This window comes from Bubalus kerabau, chromosome 15 (assembly GCF_029407905.1).
Source record: "Bubalus kerabau isolate K-KA32 ecotype Philippines breed swamp buffalo chromosome 15, PCC_UOA_SB_1v2, whole genome shotgun sequence".
Classification (NCBI taxonomy): domain Eukaryota; kingdom Metazoa; phylum Chordata; class Mammalia; order Artiodactyla; family Bovidae; genus Bubalus; species Bubalus kerabau.
The window spans coordinates 82166682-82187947 of record NC_073638.1 but is presented as its reverse complement, the minus strand read 5'-3'; the positions used below and the strand labels follow the sequence as shown (position 1 = coordinate 82187947).

At 54.6% G+C, this 21266-nt stretch overlaps 1 protein-coding gene across 2 annotated transcripts; it reads left to right on the top strand.

The window, feature by feature from the left end:
* The first annotated feature begins 890 nt into the window (after positions 1-890).
* SLC43A3 (solute carrier family 43 member 3) lies at positions 891-20250 on the top strand. 2 transcript variants are annotated; one of them, XM_055547160.1, is made up of 13 exons: positions 891-981; positions 1626-2005; positions 2387-2516; positions 5113-5159; positions 8225-8301; positions 8523-8615; positions 9275-9414; positions 10875-10972; positions 12012-12179; positions 12401-12520; positions 17744-17930; positions 18678-18801; positions 19519-20250. In XM_055547160.1, the coding sequence occupies exons 2-13, from the start codon at positions 1822-1824 to the stop codon at positions 19636-19638; spliced, it is 1488 nt and encodes a 495-aa protein (XP_055403135.1). In that variant the 5' UTR covers positions 891-981; positions 1626-1821; the 3' UTR covers positions 19639-20250. The 2 variants fall into 2 exon arrangements, with proteins under 2 accessions (XP_055403135.1, XP_055403136.1); XM_055547161.1 differs by having other exon boundaries at positions 19291-20250.
* The last annotated feature ends 1016 nt before the right edge of the window (positions 20251-21266 follow it).

Below are 21266 nucleotides of genomic sequence, written 5' to 3'. Positions count from 1 at the left end.
AGAAGGCTGAGCACCGAAGAATTGATGCTTTTGAACTGTGGTGTTGGAGAAGACTCTGGAGAGTCCCTTGGACTGCAAGGAGATCCAACCAGTCCATTCTGAAGGAGATCAGCCCTGGGATTTCTTTGGAAGGAATGATGCTAAAGCTGAAACTTCAGTACTTTGGCCACCTCATGCGAAGAGTTGACTCACTGGAAAAGACTCTGATGCTGGGAGGGACTGGAGGCAGGAGAAGGGGACGACAGAGGATGAGATGGCTGGATGGCATCACTGACTCGATGGACATGAGTCTGAGTGAACTCTAGGAGTTGGTGATGGACAGGGAGGCCTGGCGTGCTGCGATTCATGGGGTCGCAAAGAGTCGGACACGACTGAGCGACTGATCTGATTTGATCTGCACTTTCTAGTTCTTGCTTTCAGTTCTCTGACTCCGCTGGGATTTGCTGACGGTGCGAGGAGCATGAACTCAGGAGAAAGGATCGAGCTGGTGGGCAAATGGGAAGAAATGTAACCTGTGCCCGCCAACGTGGTCCAAATGGAGCCCAAGGAAGCGGTTGTGTGTGTGTGTGTCCCTTCGTCTGTCTGCGGATAAGTCCTCTGTGTGCTGTGAATTTGTGATCTTTTTCCGGCGGGGTTGGGGGGGGCGGTTGCTGACCGTGTGCGCAACAGCATTAAAACTATGTCGATCACAGCAGCTGGGAGGGAGAAAGAGGATCAGAAAGGAAAACAGACGCCGCTGGGGTCAGAAGAGGCCGAGAAGCGAAGGCCCCCGGGCGTAGTCAAAGAGGCCGCGAGATTGCGAAAGCCGGGGCAGAAGGAACTGATGGAGAGCGCGGGGACCGCGGCATCTCCGCCCGCCGCCCCGCCCCGGGCTTCCGGGCGCGCGCGGAGGGCGGGAGAGGGGCGGGGAGGGGCGGCGCGAATGCAAACCTGGAGGGCGCGCGGCGGCACGCCTAGGGATCTCGGCGAGCTGGCCGGCCAGTAGGGCGCGGGGCCGGGGGCCGGGGGCCGGGGGCGCGGGGCTGGAGCCGGGGGCGCGGGGCCGGTGGGGCGGCGCGCTCCAGGGCTGCGCAAAGCACTGGGCACCCCTGTCCCCAGGGCGCTGACCCTGTGCCGGGGACCGGGGGCCGGGGGCTGCGGGTCGCGGGCAGCGAGGTGGGGGCGGGGAGCGGCTCCCGGGTGCTTTTCCGGCGGATGGTGATGAGAAGAGGGGCGCGGCGGGGTGGGGGTGGAGGTTTTGGGGGTCCCAGATTTGGATCGCGGGGGATCTTGAGCGGGGTAGGGGGCTTGGGGGGATGTTTTTTCCATTAGCCCTGCCAGCGGCGTGACTCATCAGCTCACGTGACTAGGGAAGCTGACAAGATTCGCGGAGCTTCGGTCAGTGAACTGGGAAGACCCACTTAACCAAGTTACTGGCAGGCTCAGGGAGGACTTTTGTGGGGTCCCCCAGCCTCTGTGCCTGGCCCAGAACTGCTTCTTCCTTAGCGGCCGCGGCTCTGAAACTGGGGCTCAGCTCCAGCCTCCCCAGCTGCTGCCAGCTGTGGGATGGAGAAGGTTTGTAACTGTGTCTAGCAGTTGGGCTCTGTCCCACAAAGAACCCCTGGTCTGCCCTATCTTGCCCACAGCACCCTGTGGAGCGAGCAGCCTCCGCCTGACTTCACAGAATCCAGAGAAGCCCTGTGGATGAGTGTTGAGCAAGCCTGAAACAGCCAGAAACCAGAGAGCCAGCCAGACCCTAGGAATATCTTCAAGGGCTCAGACGCCAGGCCTGGACAGCCCGGAGGCCAGCAGTGGGATCGCGGCATCGGCTCCCCTGGCGTCATGCAGGGCCGCAGCCTGCCCTTCCGCGTGGCCACGCTGGTGACAGGGCTCCTGGAGTGCCTTGGCTTCGCGGGTGTCCTCTTTGGCTGGACGTCTCTGGTGTTTGTCTTCAAAAAGCAGCATTACTTTGAGGAGCTGTGTGAACCGGATGCCGGGTCGCTGGGCAATGCCACCGGGCTGGATGGTAAGGGAGCAGGACCGTCTCTGAATCTGGTTCCCAGGTGATGGGAAGAAGGGCTAGACAGGACTCCAGGCCCGCCCCCCTCAGCCCCCCGCCCAAAGCCAGGCTTTCTATGGTGAGAAAAAGGGGGCATCAGCCTCCCCCACCCTCAACCTGGACCTAAGAGGTGCCTGGGGAGGGAGGTGCCCGCTCCCAAGGGCTGATTAGCAGCCATCACGGCTTAGCTGTGAAAGGGGTAACTTTCCCCTCGGCAGGCTGTCCTAGATGGAAGAGGCTGCCCTGGACTGGGAACAGGCTGGGTGCCTGCCTGCCAGGAAGGCTGGGACGGGTGGGGGGGTTGGTGCATCTGCCTGGACTCCTGGGATGGGCCCGTCTCTCCTCCAGATTGCAGGGCCCGGGACGAGCAGTTCTCACTCATCTTCACCCTGGCCTCCTTCATGATCAACTTCATGACCTTCCCCATGGGCTACATCTTCGACCGTTTCAAGACCACCGTGGCCCGCCTCATCGCCATGTAGGTCCCAGGGGCACCGGGCCAGGGCTGGGCAAGGGGACTTTGGGCAGAGGCGCAGTTTGCAGGGAGCCCCAGCTCAGGCAGAGGCGCAGTTGGCAGGGAGCCGCAGCTCAGGCAGAGGCGCAGTTTGCAGGGAGCCGCAGCTCAGGCAGCTGGGCACCTTTGCTCCAGCAGTGCCGCCAGGAGCATACCTGGGTGTTGACACCTGTCTCGGCTTTCCCTGTTCCCTTAGCCCCTTCTTCCCTTTATCCCCCCGCTTCTCTGTTGCATGTGACACTGGGCCGTTGGTCGTGCTGAACTGGGCAGAAGGCCAGGACTGCTTCCCGTAGGGGGTGCTGGCCTGGGGCAGGGCTTGTGAAACCAGCAAAGCCTAGAGTTGCCACTGACACCCATGAGACGAGCTCCCACTGCAGGGGCGCAGGTTTGATCCCTTGGCGGGGAACCGAGATCCCGAGTGGCGTGGCCACAGAGAAAAACTGAACTGTCTCTGCCTTGGTGCCGGGGACCCCGTGTCTTCATCACACCCAAGTGCCTCCTCGCCACCCTCCTCCTGGCCTCCCCCCAACCCCATCACTTCCCAGAAGTTAGGCAGGACGGTGGCCCGGGGTGTCTTTGGCGGCGGGGACTTGAGGTTCCCTCCCGCGGGGGTGCCCAGGCCAAGTAGTTGAGGAGAAGGAGGGCCACGCTGGCTCACAGGGGTGCCGCTGAGCTGGCCAGCTTCTGTGATAAGCGGCAGCCTGGGGGGCGTGATTAGGACCCAGCGTGGTGTCTCCCTGGAGGTCCGGGGCGTTCAGCTGTTGGAGGGACTGGATGGCGGCCAGGCCAGGCCGTGGCAGGATGGCGCAGCAGGTCCTTGGCTCTCTGAGCCCTTGGGTGACCGTCTCTGTCGTTCTTGGGCTCCAGTCTCCTGTCTCCTCCTCTTTCCTGTCCTGCCTTTGCCCTTTCCCTCTTCTCTGGCCTTGAGTGTGTGAAGCAAAACCCAGTCTTCCCACCTGCGTTTGCTCCTCCACTTTTACACAGAACATGTCACTTCTGAGATACTTCTGGTCAACAGATGTGTCAGAAGTGAAGTGGCAAGCCATTCTCTGGCACCAGCTGGGTGTCTTAGGTGTGTGCCAAGTGTTCAGTTGTGTCCGACTCTCTGCGACCCCGCCAGGCTCCTCCATCCATGGGATTTCCCAGACAAGGATACTGGAGCGGTTGCCATGCCCTCCTCCAGGGGATTTTCCCAAGCCAGGGATCGAACCCACGTCTCTTCTGTCTCGTGCATTGCACATGGATTCTTTATCTGCTGAGCCATCTGGGAAGCCCTTGGGGGTCTTATAATTTAATTCAATCCTGACACTCTCTCTGGAGGCCCTGCAGCCGACCCCATAGGTTAAGGGCTCGGTCCCACCAGACCGCGCCTGCCCCCCTAAGCAATGGTAGGCCCCCAGGTTCCCTACAACGTCTGTCTGAGTCAGCTACAACTCTTGAGATGCCCCTGACCTCCTCCTTGGATTCAGTTCTTTGTGAAAGGGCTCGCTGAACGCAGGGAGATGCATTGACCAGTGTCTGAAAGGGCATGATAAAGGATACAGATAAACAGCCACATGAAGAGACACAAAGCCAGGTGGGTGGTGGTTCCGAGCCCAAGAACTCTTGCGTCCCTGTGGGCTTGTGGTGCAGCAGCCTCCTGGTCCCTGGAGGTGTTTGCCAACCTGGGAGCTCTCCAAACTCCACACTTAGGGGATTTTATGGAGGCTTCCTCACATAGGCACAATCCATTATTGAGTCCACTTCCAGCTGTCTCCCCTCTCTGTAGAGAAGTGGACACAGGGGTGGAAATTCCAGGCATCTCATTGTGGCTTGTCCACCTCTCCACAGTTAACTCATCAGAACAGTAGAACAAAAGACGCTCGTAGTGTCTTCTTTGCAGGAACTTATACAATTATTGAACCCCTGTGTCAAGGCCTGGGGACAGGGACCAAATATGTAGTTCTTGTCATAAATCAGAATATCACACATAAGCCCTGTTTTTATTACCCCCTGCCTTACGAGATGCCCAGACTTCTAAGAGAGCCCAGTAACCTTGGGATCTTGGTCGTGAAATCATAGCACCTTAGAACTTTAAGCCTGGGGTCTGGATCAGTCCAGTCCTTTCCTTTACAGAAACAAGCTTCTACGAGAGAGTAGTACCTTCCTCAGGGTCACACAGCAAGAGCCGTTTGAACTCAAGGTTTTGTAGACCAGGCACAAACGTCTTTCTTTAAGGGCTCTTAAAGACACAGGGTTAGGGTTAGGGTTAGGGTTAGGGTTAGGGTGTCTTTAAGAGCCCTTCTTAAAGGGTTCTGGGTTGGAGGACCTTGGGACTTCTGGGTTGGAGGACCTTGGCTCCACACATCCTTGCCCCTCCACGCTTCTCTCTTTTTTAAAGAAATGTTTGTTTGGATGCATTGGGCCTTAGTTGCGGTGCGTGGGGTCTAGTTCCCTGACCAGGAGTTGAACCTGGGCCCCTGCGTTGGGAGCTCCGAGTCCTAGTCACCGGGTCGCAAGCGGAGTCCCCCAGGTTTCTCTCTTCGTGATGACATTCTCCGTCTCCCCTTCTGTGTTCCAGATTTCTCTACACCAGCGCCACGCTCATCATAGCCTTCACCTCTGCAGGTGAGTGCTGTCGGGAGGGATGTGACCTCGGGCACCCAGTGGATGGGGCAGGGGCAGAAGGCTCATGGGGGAGACACTGGCCCCACAACTACTCAGATCCACAGACTCTGAGCTGGAAAGGGCCCTTGAGGGCATTATTGCTGGTCTTTAAAAACAGCTTAGTGATAAGTGTGAATAATAAGGACAGGGGAGAAATTGCTTCAGAGAGAAAGAACTAATTCAAAAGATTGCATCCTTCTGTTATGTCTTAAAATGTTCTCTCTTTTTAAAAAATGAAATAATAGGGAATTCCCTGGCAGTCAGTCCGGTGTGCACTTCTGCTTGTGTTTGTGATCCTTGGTTAGGACTAAGATTTCATAAGCTGTGCAGCATGGCCAAAGAAAGAGCAAAGAAAGGAAACGATAATATAAATGGTAATTGTTGAAAATATCCTGACTTAGCAGGGTGCAAACGGACAACTCTATGGTGGTCAAAAAGTTTTCCTCTTCAAATTTTACTGGTCTGTGTGCTGTGATATGCTTAGTTGCTCAGTTGTGTCCGAATCTGTGTGACCCCATGGACTGTAACCCACCAGGCTCCTCTGTCCATGGGATTCTCCAGGCAAGAACACTGGAGTGGGTAGCCTTTCCCTTCCTCCAGGGGATCTCCCCAACACAGGGATCAAACCCAGGTCTTTCGCATTGCAGGCAGATTCTTTCCCATCTGAGCCACCATTCAATGCCCAGTCTGGTTTATTCCCCCCTTTCTTCATGGGGAATAAAGTGGGGAATGTGTAGAGGAGAAAACTGAGGTCAGAGACCCCCTTACAAAGACTTAGAAAAGGCCCCAGAGCAAGTTAGTGGGGAGTGGGGCTGGGACCCTGGCTGTGCTCTTTGCTAGCAGCATCTCCTTATAGAGGCCAACAGATGCCTTTCGGTCTTCTCCCCGGAGTCAGGTCTTGGGGCTCAGTTTTGGGGCTTAGGAGGTAAGAGCACCTTGCTCTGCTGTGAGTGGTGGCCGCCCGATGCTGGTGGTCTGCATTGGTGTTCAGTGAACACAGGCCAACTGAGGTTTCTGTCTGAACAGACCTCAGGAGGTAGCCTGGCACCTCAAGCCAGTTATTTAACACGCACTCTGCTCATTAGCGCGGCTTCATCCCTAACAGCGTGGCCGTGAGCTTCACGTGGCTGGGTGTGGAGGTAATGGCTGGCTGCGTTTTGACGCCCATCTGTGAATCCCTGGAGCCACAGTTTGCCCTTCCCCCAGGAAATGGGGCTTTTTGATTTTGGAAAAAGTGTTGAGACCACAGTGACGCTATTTTTGAAAGGAACCTCAGCCGACCTTCAGGGCGTTTGGGGAGGCACCTTTTCCAGAGACAGAAATTGAATGGTAAGGAGTGTGAACGCTCTAAAATGAGCAAGTTCACCGTGTGTCTCCAGGTAGGGAACAGTAGTTACTAGAATAATAGTTACTTTGGAGAATATTGGGAAGCACACATATGCTATGTTAAGGTTGAATCACTTGGTGGAAATGTTACGCTGTTTTTATTTCTCATTCAGGCCTCTGATTTCACTCAGGAAATCACATAGGGCTGGGGTAATTTTAACACTGGCAAGAGCAGAAATCAGGCTTTGAACATTCTAAGTGCAACTGCATTCAGTTACAATTTATTAACACTGTTTTCATTGTACTTATTTTTATAGTTAGGGCTTCCCTAGTAGCTCAGACTGTAAAGCGTCTGCCTGCAATGCAGGAGACCTGGGTTCGATCCCTGGGTTGGGAAGATCCCCTGGAGAAGGAATGGCAACCCACTCCAGTACTCTTGCCTGGAGAATCCCATGGACAGAAGAGCCTGGTGGGCTACAGTCCATAGGGTTGCAAAGAGTTGGACACGACTGAGTGACTAACACACGCATTCACAACAAGCAACACCAGTTCCTTTTCATTGACACTCGTAATATAAAGATTCCCTTTTTTTTGGCTCCCTCGCTATTTCACTGTGGGATCTCAGTCCCCTACCCAGGGATCGAGCCCTGGCCATGGCAATGAAAGTCGGCATCCTAACCACAAGGCCACCAGGCAACTCCAAGTATAAAGTTTCCTTCAAAAATAATACATTCCTTTTGGATAGTGAGTCACATTAAAAAAATTTTTTTTTAGCAAATAAGACAGGCACGGCCTATGGCCCAGATCATGAAGGTGGACAGAAAGAAGGCAGTGACCTGAAAGGGCGCTGGCAGTGCAGGAGACATGGGTTCGATCCCTGGGTCGGGAAGATGCCCTGGAGGAGGAAGGGGCAGCCCGCTGCAGGGTTCTTGCCTGGGAAAGCCTGTGGGCAGAGGAGCCTGGCAGGGCGCAGTCCGCGGGGCTGCACAGCGTCGGACGTGACTGAGCGGCTGCACCAGCCCCAGCTCCTGGTGCTGTTCTTCCTCAGCCTTGCTCTTCTTGCCCAACAGCTGCCAGAGCCATTGGAGTGATTTTTTTTTTTTGCATGTCAGTCATTTCAAGGGCAAGAAATTCTTTTTATTCATCTTGAATTTCTAACACCAGGCAAACACCCACCACAGAAGAAATGCTCAAAGTCTAATGAACGGAGGAAATGCAGTTCCCGGGCATTTTCTCTCTCAGCTCCCACAGCGCCTTAGGAAGGCAGAAGAGCAGGGACTGTTCCCATCTATCAGATGAGATGACTGAGTCACAGCTTCAGAGTCCAGCTCAGTGCACTGAGTTAGAGGCTGGGTGTGTGGGCTCAGTCCAGGCTCCTCTCCCCTGCAGTGTCAAGATGAAAAGGATTAAGTGCGATTTAGTGAAGGAAGCGGGCAGTGGGTTGAGTCCTGCCTCTCTCGGTAAACATCCAGCCTGCCAACGACCAAGGGTCATCTTTGATGGGGAGGAGGGTCCCTTTGCAGGAGCATGTGAGGGAGCCTTGACAGTCCCCTGAGACCCTTGGAGGGTGCTGGAAGGGCTGCCCAGAATCGGGGCCCTGAGCGCAGGCTTGTAGGGAGCAGAGGGGAGCCCCAGAGTGCGGGGCTCCGTGTTTGGGTTGCTGGGTGGCGTCACCCCACCTCTGTCTCGGATGCTTGCAGACTCAGCTGTGCTGCTCTTCCTGGCCATGCCCATGCTTGCCGTGGGGGGCATCCTGTTCCTGATCACCAACCTGCAGGTGTGAGCCCACCCTGGCTGAGGGCACCTGGCAGGACCTTGGGGTGGGCAGGGGAGGTGCAAGCCCTGCTGCTTTGGCGGCCTCTGATGGGGTGGGCCCCAGCCGGAGTGGCAGCTCCTGGGGTGGAGGGGGCTCTGCGTATAAGGGCCTGACGCTTGCTGGGTGCACGGGAAGTGTTTCACAGGCGAGTGAGTGACTCGGGCTGGTCCTGTGTTCTCCAGATCGGGAACCTGTTTGGCAAACACCGCTCGACCATCATCACCATGTACAACGGAGCATTTGACTCCTCCTCGGCGGTCTTTCTCATCATCAAGGTAGAGGGTGACAATCACCCGTGTCCCCTGCTGCTGGTTGGGCCTTGGGGTGGGCCCCAGGCATCCATAATCAGCTTCTAGCGTAGAAGGCAAGAGCCTGGACCAAGACTCATTCTTAGAAATAACTGTCAGCCCGATTCTTACCTGGACTTGTTGTACCATGCAGTTTATGACAACATGAACCTTGGCACCTCCACCATGCTTAAGTGTGAGCTCAGTGGCATTGAGTTCATTCATGCTGCTGTACAACCATCATCAGCACCCATCTCTGAGACTCTTCTCAACCCTGTGAAGCTGAAACTGTCCATCAAGCAATAACTCCCCACGCCCCATCCACCTCCTGCTAGACCCTGACAACCACCGTTACAATTTCTATTTCTGTGATTTTGGCTACTGCAGGTACCTCTGAAGTAGAATCACATACTGTTTTTTTTCTTTCTGTGACTGTATTATTTCATGTAGCATCATGTCCTCAAAGTTCGTTTTAGCAGGCGGCGGGGTTCCCTTCCTGTTAAGACTGACCCCTGTTCTCTTGTGCATGCCACAGGTGTTACCCGTTCGTCCTTAGAGGGACGCGGGTTTGCGTCCTGCTTTCGGACGTCGTGAGGTGCTGGTGTGAACGTGAGTGTCACACTGACCTTCCCCTCTTGCTTCTGCAGCTCCTTTATGAACAGGGCGTCACCATCAAGGCCTCCTTCATCTTCATCTCTGTCTGCAGTGCCTGGCATGTCGGGCGCACTCTCCTCCTGATGCCCCGGGGGCACATCCCCTACCCGCTGCCCACCAACTACCGCTACGGGTAAGGACTGTGAGCTGGGGACGGTGTGGCCAGAGCCCCTCCTCTGACCTGGAGTGGGAAGCGGGTTTGGGACGGACGTGGTTACAGTAGGGCAGAGGAAACCTGTCTCTGGACAGGAGGACTGGACCAAGGATGTATCAGTTAGCTACTGCTGCGTAACGAACGATCCCAAAACTTAAGGGCTTAAAACCTTTGGTGTTTATTATCTTCCCAAGTTTAGTGGTAGCTGGCTACTTTTACTGATCAGGGAGCTACTTAGTTGCTCTTGACAGGACTTCTTATGCCTGCGATCGTCTGGAGGGCTAGCCGGGGGCCGGCTGGCCTAATGGCCTTACTCACAGGGGATTTGTCTGCTTGTCTGGGGTGGCGAGGATATCTGGGTCACGTGGCTCGCATTCTCCAGCAGGCTGGCTGGCGCTTCTTCACTTCTTGGTTTCAGGGTTCCAAGAGCATGCAGCAACACGCAAGTTTTCTTCAGGTTTAAGGCTGGATTGGCACACTACTTATTTATTTTTAATAAATTTATGTATTATTGTTGGGTTTTGGCCATGCTGGGTCTTTGTTGCTGCATGGGCTGTTCTCTGGTTGTGGAGAGCGGGCTTCTCACTGCTGTGGCTTCTGTTGTTGCGGAGCACAAAGTCTTGGGCACACAGGCTTCAGAAACTGCCGCCTGAGGTCTCAGAGCTGTGGCTCCCGGGCTCCATAGTCGTGGCACACGGGCTTAGTTGCTCCACGGCACATTGATCCTCCCGGATCAGGGGTTGAACCTGTGGCTCCTGCATCGTCAGGCGGATTCTCCACCGCTGAGCCCCCAGGGAGGCCTGGTGCGTCACTTTTGATGGGTTGTCCTGGTTGAAGACGCTCACGAGGCCAGCCCAGATTCAGGGGTTGGGGAAACAGAGCTGCCAAGTTCCTTTGCAAAGGGTAGAGAAGAAAGCAGATGAAGAAACGGGACCATCTCTGCGTCCGCTCAGTACGAGCAGTGGTGCCAGGGACGTTTGCTGGCGGCTCGCTTACTCTCTGGCAGCCTGGCATGCTCTCTGGTTTCATTTCACAGTAGTACTCGGCTGCGTATCTGTATATCCATCTTCCAGATCAGAACAGTAAGGCTCGGAAGAGTTAGGTCTGAGCCACGTTGCCACAGCCAGGAAGAGGCAGGACTGGGATTTGAACCCACGTCTGTTCTACGCTTCCCACCCTTCTATTGCTCCCGTACGTGGCTGCAGATTAGAATTGCTGGGATTAACTGGAGATGTTTCTAAAAAAGATAACGGGAGCCTGCCTTCCACGCCCAGACCTTCTGACTCAGCTGGTCTGGGCCTGGACGCCAGCGCTGGGGCTGTGAAAAGGTGATTCCAGTGTGCAGTGAGAGGGACCATTTCCTTTCCCTGCATCCCACGGGTGTGTCAGGCTCAGCTCTCAGTCCTTGGCTTGGGCTGATAGAGCTTCTGTTTCCACAGTCTCTGCTCCAGAGACAGCCCCCAAGAGGAAGACAAGAAGGAAGCTGAGTCCGAAAAGCTGGAGCTGCAGTCTAAGGAGTTCCTTTCCCCGAAGAAAGGTGAAACCTGCTGGTTAACTCATTTCCCCCCCAAGAAACTGGCCTTCCCCTGCGGCCAGCGTGGTTTGTCACCTCCAGAGCTTTGCCAGGGACTCAGGGCCAGAGAAGGTCAGGTGGCAAAGAGACCTGTAGGATCTTTCTGACTCCCTCAGCCTACAGAGGGTCCAGAGAGGGGCAACCCGTTTCATTTCATCTCTCCTTTCCATCCCCAGCGCACCGTAGCCCTGTTCCCCAGAGCTCAGTCTCCACCCTTCGCCTTGCCTTGCCCGCCCACTCCTAAGCGTGCCTTATCTGTCCAGTATCTGCAGGTCCCGTGGGTCAGCCCTGTCTCACTGCCCCGTCTCCATCTTGCCTCGCCTTTCTGTCTGTTTTGGGTCCTGGGTTACAAATGTCCCAGAGCTCTGCCGGCTGAGGTAGAAACAAGAATAAGACCCTGGGAAGTTCACCGAATGAAGGGAGGAGTGCGCTTGCCAGGCCACATCCAGGAGGAGCCGAAGCAGGATACCCCTGGGGACCCCAGGGTCAAATCCTCGCCACTCCGCCCCTCGAGGAGAACGGTCCCATTGGGCAGCCTGGGGTGAGGCTCAGAGCACTCAGTCCACGGGCTCACCTGGACCGTGAAGATCAGGGCGGGGAAGGTTTCCGTGGGAGACTTGGAGACTGGTGCTGAAAGAGGAGGAGGGGGTGCCGAGCTGCTGAAATCGTTGATGTCCCCGCCATCCTGTACGTCGCCTCTGACTTTCTCCTCTCCTTGCCTGTCTTTTCCTCATCCTGCCTGAGAAGAATCGGGAAGGTTGGTAGTGTGAGAAGCATCCCAGTGTGAAGGGTCAGATAGTGGACAGCAGAGCATGGGAGAGCCGTGCCCCCGCGGCAGTGGGGCTGGGATGTTGCATGGAGGCGGGGGTGTTGCCCTCGGAGAGTCCGGGGGGGGGTGAAGAACAGGTGAGCTCAGAGCTCGGGCTCTCCCGGTAAGACCTGTGCATCCAGTCCCCCCCAATTTAATAGTAGCTCTTGCCCGAATTTTCTTCCCCCTCATCAGAGACCCCGGGACAGCAGCAGGCACCCGGCTCCTTCTGGAGCCACACCTTCTCTCGGCGCTTTGCCTGGCACGTGGTGTGGCTGTCTGTGATACAGTTGTGGCATTACCTCTTCATCGGCACCCTCAACTCCCTGCTCAACAACTTGGCCAGCAAGGACAGTGCGCTAGGTAGGTGGGGGGCCGGGAGGCAGCCCCTCTGTGCATCGCCTTTGGGGACCTGGCACCTCACGTGGTGGGGCGCTGAGCTCAGCAGGGCTCTGTGCTTCGAGGGAGGTCTGAGCCTGAGGTGTGGGCTGGAGGGTCAGGCAGGGCAGGGGCGGGTGGGTGGCTTCCTCTGGAAGGCAGTCCTGAAGAGCTCTCGCCGCCCAACCCCTCTCTGCCCCCTGCAGTCAGCACATACACAAACGCCTTTGCTGTGACTCAGTTCTTCGGAGTGCTGTGTGCGCCCTGGAATGGCCTGCTCATGGACCGACTCAAACACAAGTACCAGGAGGAAGCGAAAAGGACAGGTGAGCCCTGCACTCCAGAGGGTCAGGGAGCCAGCGTGCGGGAGGTTTTTGTTTACGTCCACGCCCATCGTCTTTTTTCTTAAATCCTTTTCTACTTGCATCTGTTCATTCATCCTTCCATGACTCATTCACCCATCCATCATCCATCTATACATCATCCATCATCTGTCCTTTTATCCACCCATCACCCGTCCATCCATCACCCATCCATCCATCACTCATTTATCCATCCATCATTCATCTATACATTATCCATCATCTGTCCTTTTATCCATCCATCACCCATCCATCCATCAGTCATTCATCCATCCATCATTCTCCCATCATCCATCATCTCTCCTTTTATCCATTTATCACTCATCAGTCCATCACTCACGCATCCTTTACTCATCCATCCATCACCCATCCATCCTTCCATCATCCATCCATCACCCATCCATCCTTCCATCATCTGTGCATCACCCATCCATCACTCATCTACCCATCACCCATCCATCCTTCTATCATCCATCCATCACCCATCCACCCATCACTCATTCATCCATCCATCATTCTCCCATCATCCATCATCTATCCTTTTATCCACTTATCACTCATCAATCCAACACTCATGCATCCTTTATTCATCCATCCATCACCCATCCATCCATCACTCATCCATACATCCATACATCATCTGTCTTTTTATCCACTTATCACTCATCCATCCATAGCTCATCCATCCTTTACTCATTCATCCATCACTTATCCATCCTTCCATCATCCATCCATCATCCATCATCTGTCCTTTTATCCATCCATCACTCATCCATCCATTCACCCATCCATCCATCATCCATCCATCCATCACTCATCTATCCTTCCATCATCCATCCATCATCTGTCCTTTTATCCACTTATCACTCATCCATCCATCGCTCATCCATCCTTTACTCATTCATCCATCACTCATCCATCCTTCCATCATCCATCCATCACCCGTCCATCTATCATCCATCCATCCATCCATCACTCATCTATCCTTCCATCATCCATCTATCACTCATCCATACATCCATACATCATCTGTCCTTTTATCCACTTATCACTCATCCATCCATCATTCATCCATCCTTCACTCATTCATCCTTCCATCATCCATCCATCATCCATCATCTGTCCTTTTATCCATCCATCACTCATCCATCCATCACCCTTCCATCCATCACCCATCCATCCATCACCCATCCACCCATCACTCATCCATCCATCACCCATCTATCCATCACTCATCCATCCTTTACTCATCCATCCTTCTATCATCCATCCATCACCCATCCATCCTTCCATCATCCATCCTTCTATCATCCATCCATCACTCATCCATCCTTCCATGCATCATCTGTCCTTTTATCCATTCATCATGCATGCATCCATCCATCCATCTACCATCCATCCATCACCCATCTATCCATCCACCCACTAGTCACTGAGTGCCAATTATGTGCCAGCCATAGTTTCAGATTCGGTAACAGGCCTGACAGTTACGTCCTTGTTCTCACGCTATTCTAGTCTAGAGAGTAGAGAAATGCAAGTAGTCAAGCTTTGCGGCCCCCGAAATAAACCTGCAGGGAGCTGTGGCCACACAAAGCAGGGCACCTACGCTGTGTGTTCCTGGAGGAAGCGGCCTCTGAGCTCCTAAAGGGAGAGTAAGAAGTGGCAAGATGAAGGCGAGGGCCTGGGGGAGTGGCCCAGGGGTGCAGTGGGGTCATTGTTCATGGTGGTGAAAGAGAATGAAACCTTGAGGAAGCTGAGGAGCCCCAGTAGGTGGTTCAGGCACAGGGCGTGCTGGGGCGGGGGCTGGGGAGAGGGGAGAAAGGGCAGGCGGCGTCCTGCCAGGGAGCTGGGGCCTGATCCTGGGACAAGAACGGACGGACAGGGCGGCCTGCTCATTTTGTTGTTTCAGCCTCAAGCCACACGGCCTGTGGGGTCTAGGTTCCCCAACCAGGGGGTTGGACCCTGGCCATGGCAATGAGCGCGCTGAGTCCTAACCGCTGGACCCAGGGACTGCCGGTACCCCTGGAGTTTCATCTCCCCCGCCCCGCTTCTCTGAGCCGCTTCTAAAGCAAACCTCAGACATCAGATCATTTTATTTGTAAACACTTCAGTATGTAGTGCCAACAAGTAAGGCCTCTTCTGTTTAAGTGAAGCATCACCGGGAGGAATATCATTATGACGCCTGAGACAGCCTCCGATAATTTCTCAGTGTCATCTGTTCATTCATGTGGTCCAGTTCGGATTTCGCTAACGGTCTCATCTGAGTCTTTCTGTCACTGGTTTGTTTGTTCAAATTCGGATCCATACAGGGGCCACAGCATAGTAAGTCTCTATCCCCCACCCCCTTTTTCCGCTTCGTTCACTTACTGACCGGACTGGGTTACTTGTCTGGTCAGGTTTCCCACATTTTGCATTTGGCATCCTTTTCGTGTCATTTTTAAACGTTCTTTTGATTGGGCTCTGTCTGTAAACAGGCAGATCGGAGCCTCAGTTTGGTATCTTTTGGCAAGAATAACTTGAGAGGTGGAGCCGTGGGCTTCCTCCGAGGTCTCATCTGCAGACCCTGGGTACCTGTTGCCTTGTTCTTACGATGTTAGGATTGATCCGTGCACTCAGACATTGTCAGTCTGATCCACCCGTTGTGAAAGGTTCTCATCAGCTCAGGCCTTGCTGCTACTGATGCTTGATGCCTAGACCCATGATTTTATTAGGGTTGCAAAACAGAGAATTTCTATTACTCTCTTTTCCTTCTGCTTTTCATAGCTAAAACTTTCTCTAGAACGACAAACTATATTAACTATTTTGTTTACCCGGAAATAAATGCATATTTTTTTCCTCTGTTTGAGCCTCTCTGGTGGCTCGTATGGTGAAGAATCTACCTGCAGTGTTGGAGACCCAGATTCGATCCCTGGGTCGGGAAGATCCCCTGGAGAAAGGGCGTGGCAGCCCACTCCAGCATTCTTGCCTGGAGAATCTCATGGACAGAGGAGCCTGGCGGGCTAGTCCACCGGGTCGCAAAAGAGTCAGACATGAATGTGCAGTGGACACTTTTTCCTCCTCTTTTCTAGTTTCAGAAAAGTGAGTTGGTATCTAAGCAACTCCCAGGGGTAACCACTCATGGTTTCTCTTTTGAAATCTTATTTTAAGTATATTTGACGTGTTTCAGTCCGTCTCTGTGACGATCCTTCTTCAGGTTCAGACTCCCTCATCCTTGACCCCTGGGAGCATGACCAGTCAAGCATCTGTGTCCTTTACAGGAAGTTAGTTTTGGAGAGGGCTCGGGTCCCTTTCACTGGGTAGGTTTCCTGGCCCAGACCCGAAACCACCCATCCCTTCAAACAGTCCTGGGTCCCATTGAATGAGAAATGGTGTTTAACGATGGCAGTCTGGATGCTGGGGTTTCTAATTCTCCTGGGCTCTCAGGGCTTTTAGTCCTCAGAGGTAAGATACAGATAATTTTTTGGATGAAAAGAAAATAAATCATGAATATCTAATACTGATATTTTAGTTCAAATTTTACTTGATTTTTGCATTTGTATCTCTTTTCTTCTGAAAATCATGGTTCCTAAAATACTATACATATATACTATATGTACATATACTGTGTACTATATATATACACACATACATATATATTCTATATATAGTCTTTTAAAAATATATTTCATGCATGATTACTGGTTTAGCAATTGTTACTAATAACAGCGCCAGTGCTGACTGTTGGTGCACCTTCCTTTCCCCCATTCCCATTCTGAAGATACGTCCCCTAGGATCTGTCCGTCAAAATTATGGTATTTTAAGAGTCAGCAACTTGATAGAAAAAGTTGCATTCGTTGGTTTCATCTCGTTGGATTTCTTTTTTTTTCTTTTTGGGGGGGAATGCCTTTGCTTGTTTTCTTCCTATTACTCTGATTTAATTTTTAAGGACATTTTTGTATCAAACGTTGACATTATTCCGAAGCCACAAGTAGGAAACAGGAACCGGCCCACCGCATTTGTTTCCTCCTCGGTCCCCTGGCCTCCCTTCCTGCCCTCGTTTGGTAATTGCTTTGATTTTTTTCCCCCCTAAAAGACAGACTCGTTTGCATGAACAGTTTCCCTTTCTTAGGTAAAAGGCGGTAATTGCTTTGATTTTTTTCCCCCCTAAAAGACAAACTCGTTTGCATGAACAGTTTCCCTTTCTTAGGTAAAAGGCGGTAGCCTGCAGGCTTCTGCCCGCAGCCTGCTTTGTGTGGCTCGGTCCTGGGACGGCCCCTCGGCGGGGCTCCATCCTTCCGCGACTGTCCTTGTTTAGTCGCTCAGTCGTGTCCGGTTCTTTGTGACCCCGTGGACTGCAGCCTGCCAGGCTCCTCTGTCCATGGGGTTTCCCAGGCAAGAGCACTAGAGTGGATTGCCATTTCCTTCTCCAGGGGATCCTCCCGGCTCAGGGATCGAACCTGCATCTCTTGCGTTGGCGGCAGCTTCTTTACCCCTGAGCCCCCAGGCAAGCCCTCGGCCTTTGTCTGCTGCCTCATTCTGTCATGTTCTGCCACAGTCACTCCCCTCCTGCTGCCGGTTTGGACACCTCCAGTCTTTCGCTGGAACCCATGGTCCTGCCCGGAGTATCTGGCTGTGGGTTGTGATCATCTGTGAGTGGCTGACGCTGGCCTGTGATTAGGATAAATCACTGGGGATGGAGGCATGGGTACATGTTTGAATGGTGTTTTGGTTCAGTTTAGTTCAGTCGCTCAGTCGTGTCCAACTCTTTGCGACCCCATGAATTGCAGCACACCAGGCCTCCCTGTCCATCACCAACTCCCGGAGTCCACCCAAACTCATGTCCACTGAGTCACTGATGCCATCCAACCATCTCATCCTCTGTCGTCCCCTTCTCCTCCTGCCTTCAATCTTTCCCAGCATCAGGGTCTTTTCCAATGAGTCAGTTCTTCGCATCAGGTGGCCAAAGTATTGGAGTTCCAGCTTCAGCATCAGTCCTTCCAATGAATATTCAGGACTGATTTCCCTTAGGATGGACTGGTTGGATCTCTTTGCAGTTTAAGGGACTCTCAAGAGTCTCCTCCAAATGTTTAGGAAGTGAGTTATCCACGTGTACTGATGGATTGGAGGTGGGGTGTATGGAGAGAAGGGGTCAGTGTGGCCCCCGCCCCATGGGCGTCCTGTCAGCCTCCTGTTTCCCTTTCGGTACAGGGGCCCTGGCCAAGGCCACTGCCCTGCGCTCGGTGGTGCCTTCCCTGACCCTGACGTCCCTGCTGAGCCTGGGCTTTGCCGTCTGCGCCTCCATACCGGTGCTGCCCCTGCAATACGCCACCTTCATCCTGCAAGTGGTCAGCCGCTCCTTCCTGTACGGGTGCAACGCGGCCTTCCTCACGCTCGCGTACGTGGGCTTGGTGTGCGCTCCCTGATGGGGGATTCCCCGGGACAGGGTGGGGGGTGGGGGTTGCTGGGGGCGGAGAAGTCAGGGGAGGAGACCCAGATGCAGGGGGAGGTGCGCTGGAGGCTGTGGGAGGGGCATAGCCTTCATATCCACGAATGCCCTCCATGTCTGCTCCCCTCTGCCTCTGTGATCTGCCTGGCGAACTCCTGTTCACCCTCCAAAGCCCACTTCTGTTGTAGCTCTCCCAGGGAAGAACAGAAAGAAAGCTTTTTCTTTCCTTGTGGCACTTTTCTTCTTCTTCTTTTTTTGGGGGGGGCGGATATTTTCTTGGCCCTGCCACACTGCTTGTGAGATCTTAGTTCCCTGACCAGGGATCGAACCCACACCCCTTCCATGGGAAGTGCAGCGTCTTAACCCACTAGACCAGCAGGGAAGTCATTATTCTTGCTGCTTCTGCTGGGGCATGCATCATTTAGCATATGGTGGATGTATCTGTGTCTTTTTCCTGAGACCTCCTGGGGCCCAGCCTGCATCTGGGGCCCTGCTGTTTTCCCCGGTCGAGCGCGGGGCCATCTCTGTGTTCCAGCAGAGGTCAAGGGGGGGCCCTGTGGGTGTGAGTAAGTGCCAGCTGGCTTAGACTAGGGGAATGGGAGCAGGGGGTTGACCAAGACCCACCAGAGCCAGGCCCCTCCGGGGAGCGAGGGTCCCCAGAGCCCGCTGGAACCTCCTTTGCCCGCCCCTGCGCAGGTTCCCCTCAGAGCACTTCGGGAAGCTGTTTGGACTCGTGATGGCCCTGTCGGCCGTCGTGTCTTTGCTGCAGTTTCCCCTCTTCACCCTCATCAAAGGCCCCCTCCAGAATGACCCATTATACGTGAGTACTGGGGGGTGGGGACCCTGGCCTTAGACTCAGATCGGGGCGACTTTGTCAGTCTCCAAGCCTGGCCGGGGTGCCCTAGGTGTGGTTCCCGCGGGAACGTTTCTGCACATGGCTACGTCCTGGGTCTTGCTTTTCCAACGGGGGTCCGTGGGAGAACCTATCGTGTGGCGGGGATACTCGAAGCCAAAGGGTTAATGTGGATGGCCTCCCAGGTTGTCGGGGACTCTGCAGGCCTCAGTTTCTCCACCTGTGAAATGGGCACAGCATTCCTCCTTGCCCTGCCCTAGGCGGGTGGAACGAAAAGTCACCCGAAGTCCATCCCATAGGGCACCGTCAGGTCTGAGTGGGACGCAGAGGAGAAACCCAGTGGGATTCTGGTCCCTGCATGATGGTGGACTTGGTCTCACTGCCCCCTCACCCTCCAGGCGGGATTCTGGTCCCTGCATGGTGGTGGACTTGGCCTCACTACCCCTCACCCTCCAGGTGAACTTAATGCTGGTGCTGCTGACTCTCCTGACATTCATCCACCCCTTCCTGGTGAACCGGGAGTGCCAGGGAAGGGAAAGCCCCCGTGAGGTCGCCTAGATCAGAAGCCCCCTCTTGGCTTCCCCGAGGATACGTCATCTTCCTCCCCCTCAGAGGACCCCACATCCAGGAAGACTTGGCCCACCCAGGCTGCTTATATTAAGTAACCATTATTCTTTCCGTAAGACAAAAAGCCGTTTTCACCTGCCTGCCAAGACTGCTTATCCGCAAAATGGAAGCAAAGGCACAGAAAGGCTTTCAGTGTCAGAAGCGGGAACAGCTGGCCCTGGCGAACGCTTGGCCTGAGGCGGGCGATGGGATGGTGAGCTGTGACTCCTGCTTCTCTGGGTCTCTGTCCCTGAAGCCTGAGCCTGCCTGGACCCTGTGCGCCAGATACGCTTCCTGGTGAAGGCTGAGGCTGTCCCGCTACTCAGCATTCAGCAGTGGCACCCAGCTTGCCCCCAGCGGCCCAGAGGATGAGCGCTGGGGGAAAGAGAGGCAGGTGGGTTGGGGCGGGGGGTCCCAGGTCTGCTGTTGATGCCGAGTGGCCTTGAGCAGACCCTTCTCCCCTCGGAGCGCCGGTTTCCCATTTGTGAAAGGAGAAGGGGTTTGGAGTCGGCCTTCCCTGCAGCATTCGTGTTCCACTGGATTGGCTCAAAAGTTCATTTGAATTTTTCATAAGATGTTATGGGGGGCCGGAGGAGGGGGCAGAGATAACCTGAACAAAGTTTTGGGCCAGTAGAAGGTTTTCAGAACAGTGTCAGCCTGCCCACCCTCAGAGCCGTGAGAACCACCTGGCTTGCTGGACCCAGGGGTCTCTGACGAAGCCTTTCAGGGAGGTTTTCTTCAAGAAGGGAGATGATTGTTTTTATAACATTGAGTTATGTCCTAAATCATTTCATTAAAAGAAATAAAGCCTTTCTGTCTAAGACAATTGCTGCTCCCAGGCTCTGGGGCCGTGGTGGTGTGTGTGTGCGTGCCTGTGTGTTCCAGCCCAGACCTGGCCCGGGGCCGTGGACGTGGGCGGTGTGGAGGTGGCTGGCCGCAGCCCCAGGCATGGCAGCTGGACCCAGGGTGGGGCAAGAGCCTCAGACTGGGGTCCAGCCACCTGGTCCCGAGACCTGGGCTGGGGGGCCCCCAGGAATGCCCTGCCTCGCCTCCTCTTGCTGTCCACCCTGCCCCTACCCTGCTGCTACACGCGCCCGCCCCCACCCCCCAGCTGGACTCAGAAGGTCTGACCCTCACAGCAGCTGGGCAGGCCCCCGAGGTCCTTAACTGCTGGCTGTGGCGAGTCCTTTCCACCCCGGAGGCGCCTGTGAGAACTAAAGGTGGTCTCCACTGCCTAGCGTGTGCTGGGCACCCTGGAGCATTCGTTTTACTCAGACCGGAGAGGAGGTGGGTCGTTAAGGGAGAGGGGGTGAGGGGCGGGCTGGGCGAGATGGGAGAAAGTCTGGAACACGCCCGGGGTTTGACTCCTCTTCGCCGGGAGAGGACTGAGGACTGACTCCTGCCTTCGGTCAGTCCGTGATTACTGAGCTGCTGTGGGGTCTGTTCTAGGCACTGGGGCATCGAGAGAGGTGCCCGAGGGTCTGAAGCCAGCTCTTCTCTGAGCTGCCGAGGGCTAATTTTCCGGGGCCGGGCCTGGGTGTGCAGATGACATGATTGCTGACAGATGCTTTCATCCGGTTGTCTTGCTCAAAAGCTTTCGGTGGCTGTCTGTGGCCCATGGGGTGGAGCCTAGATTCCAGCCTGGCAGTGCAGATGGTCGGTCAGCAACGTGATTCCAGTTCCCCCCTCCGCTCCTCACCTCCTGGGGCCCAGCTCATCCCCGCGGGCCCAGGTGTGCGCTCTAGCATCTGTGAGCCTACCCGTTCCTCCCTTCCAGCCCGTCTCTGCCAGGGAACTCTGCTGGGTCCACAGGGGTCCGGCTCGAA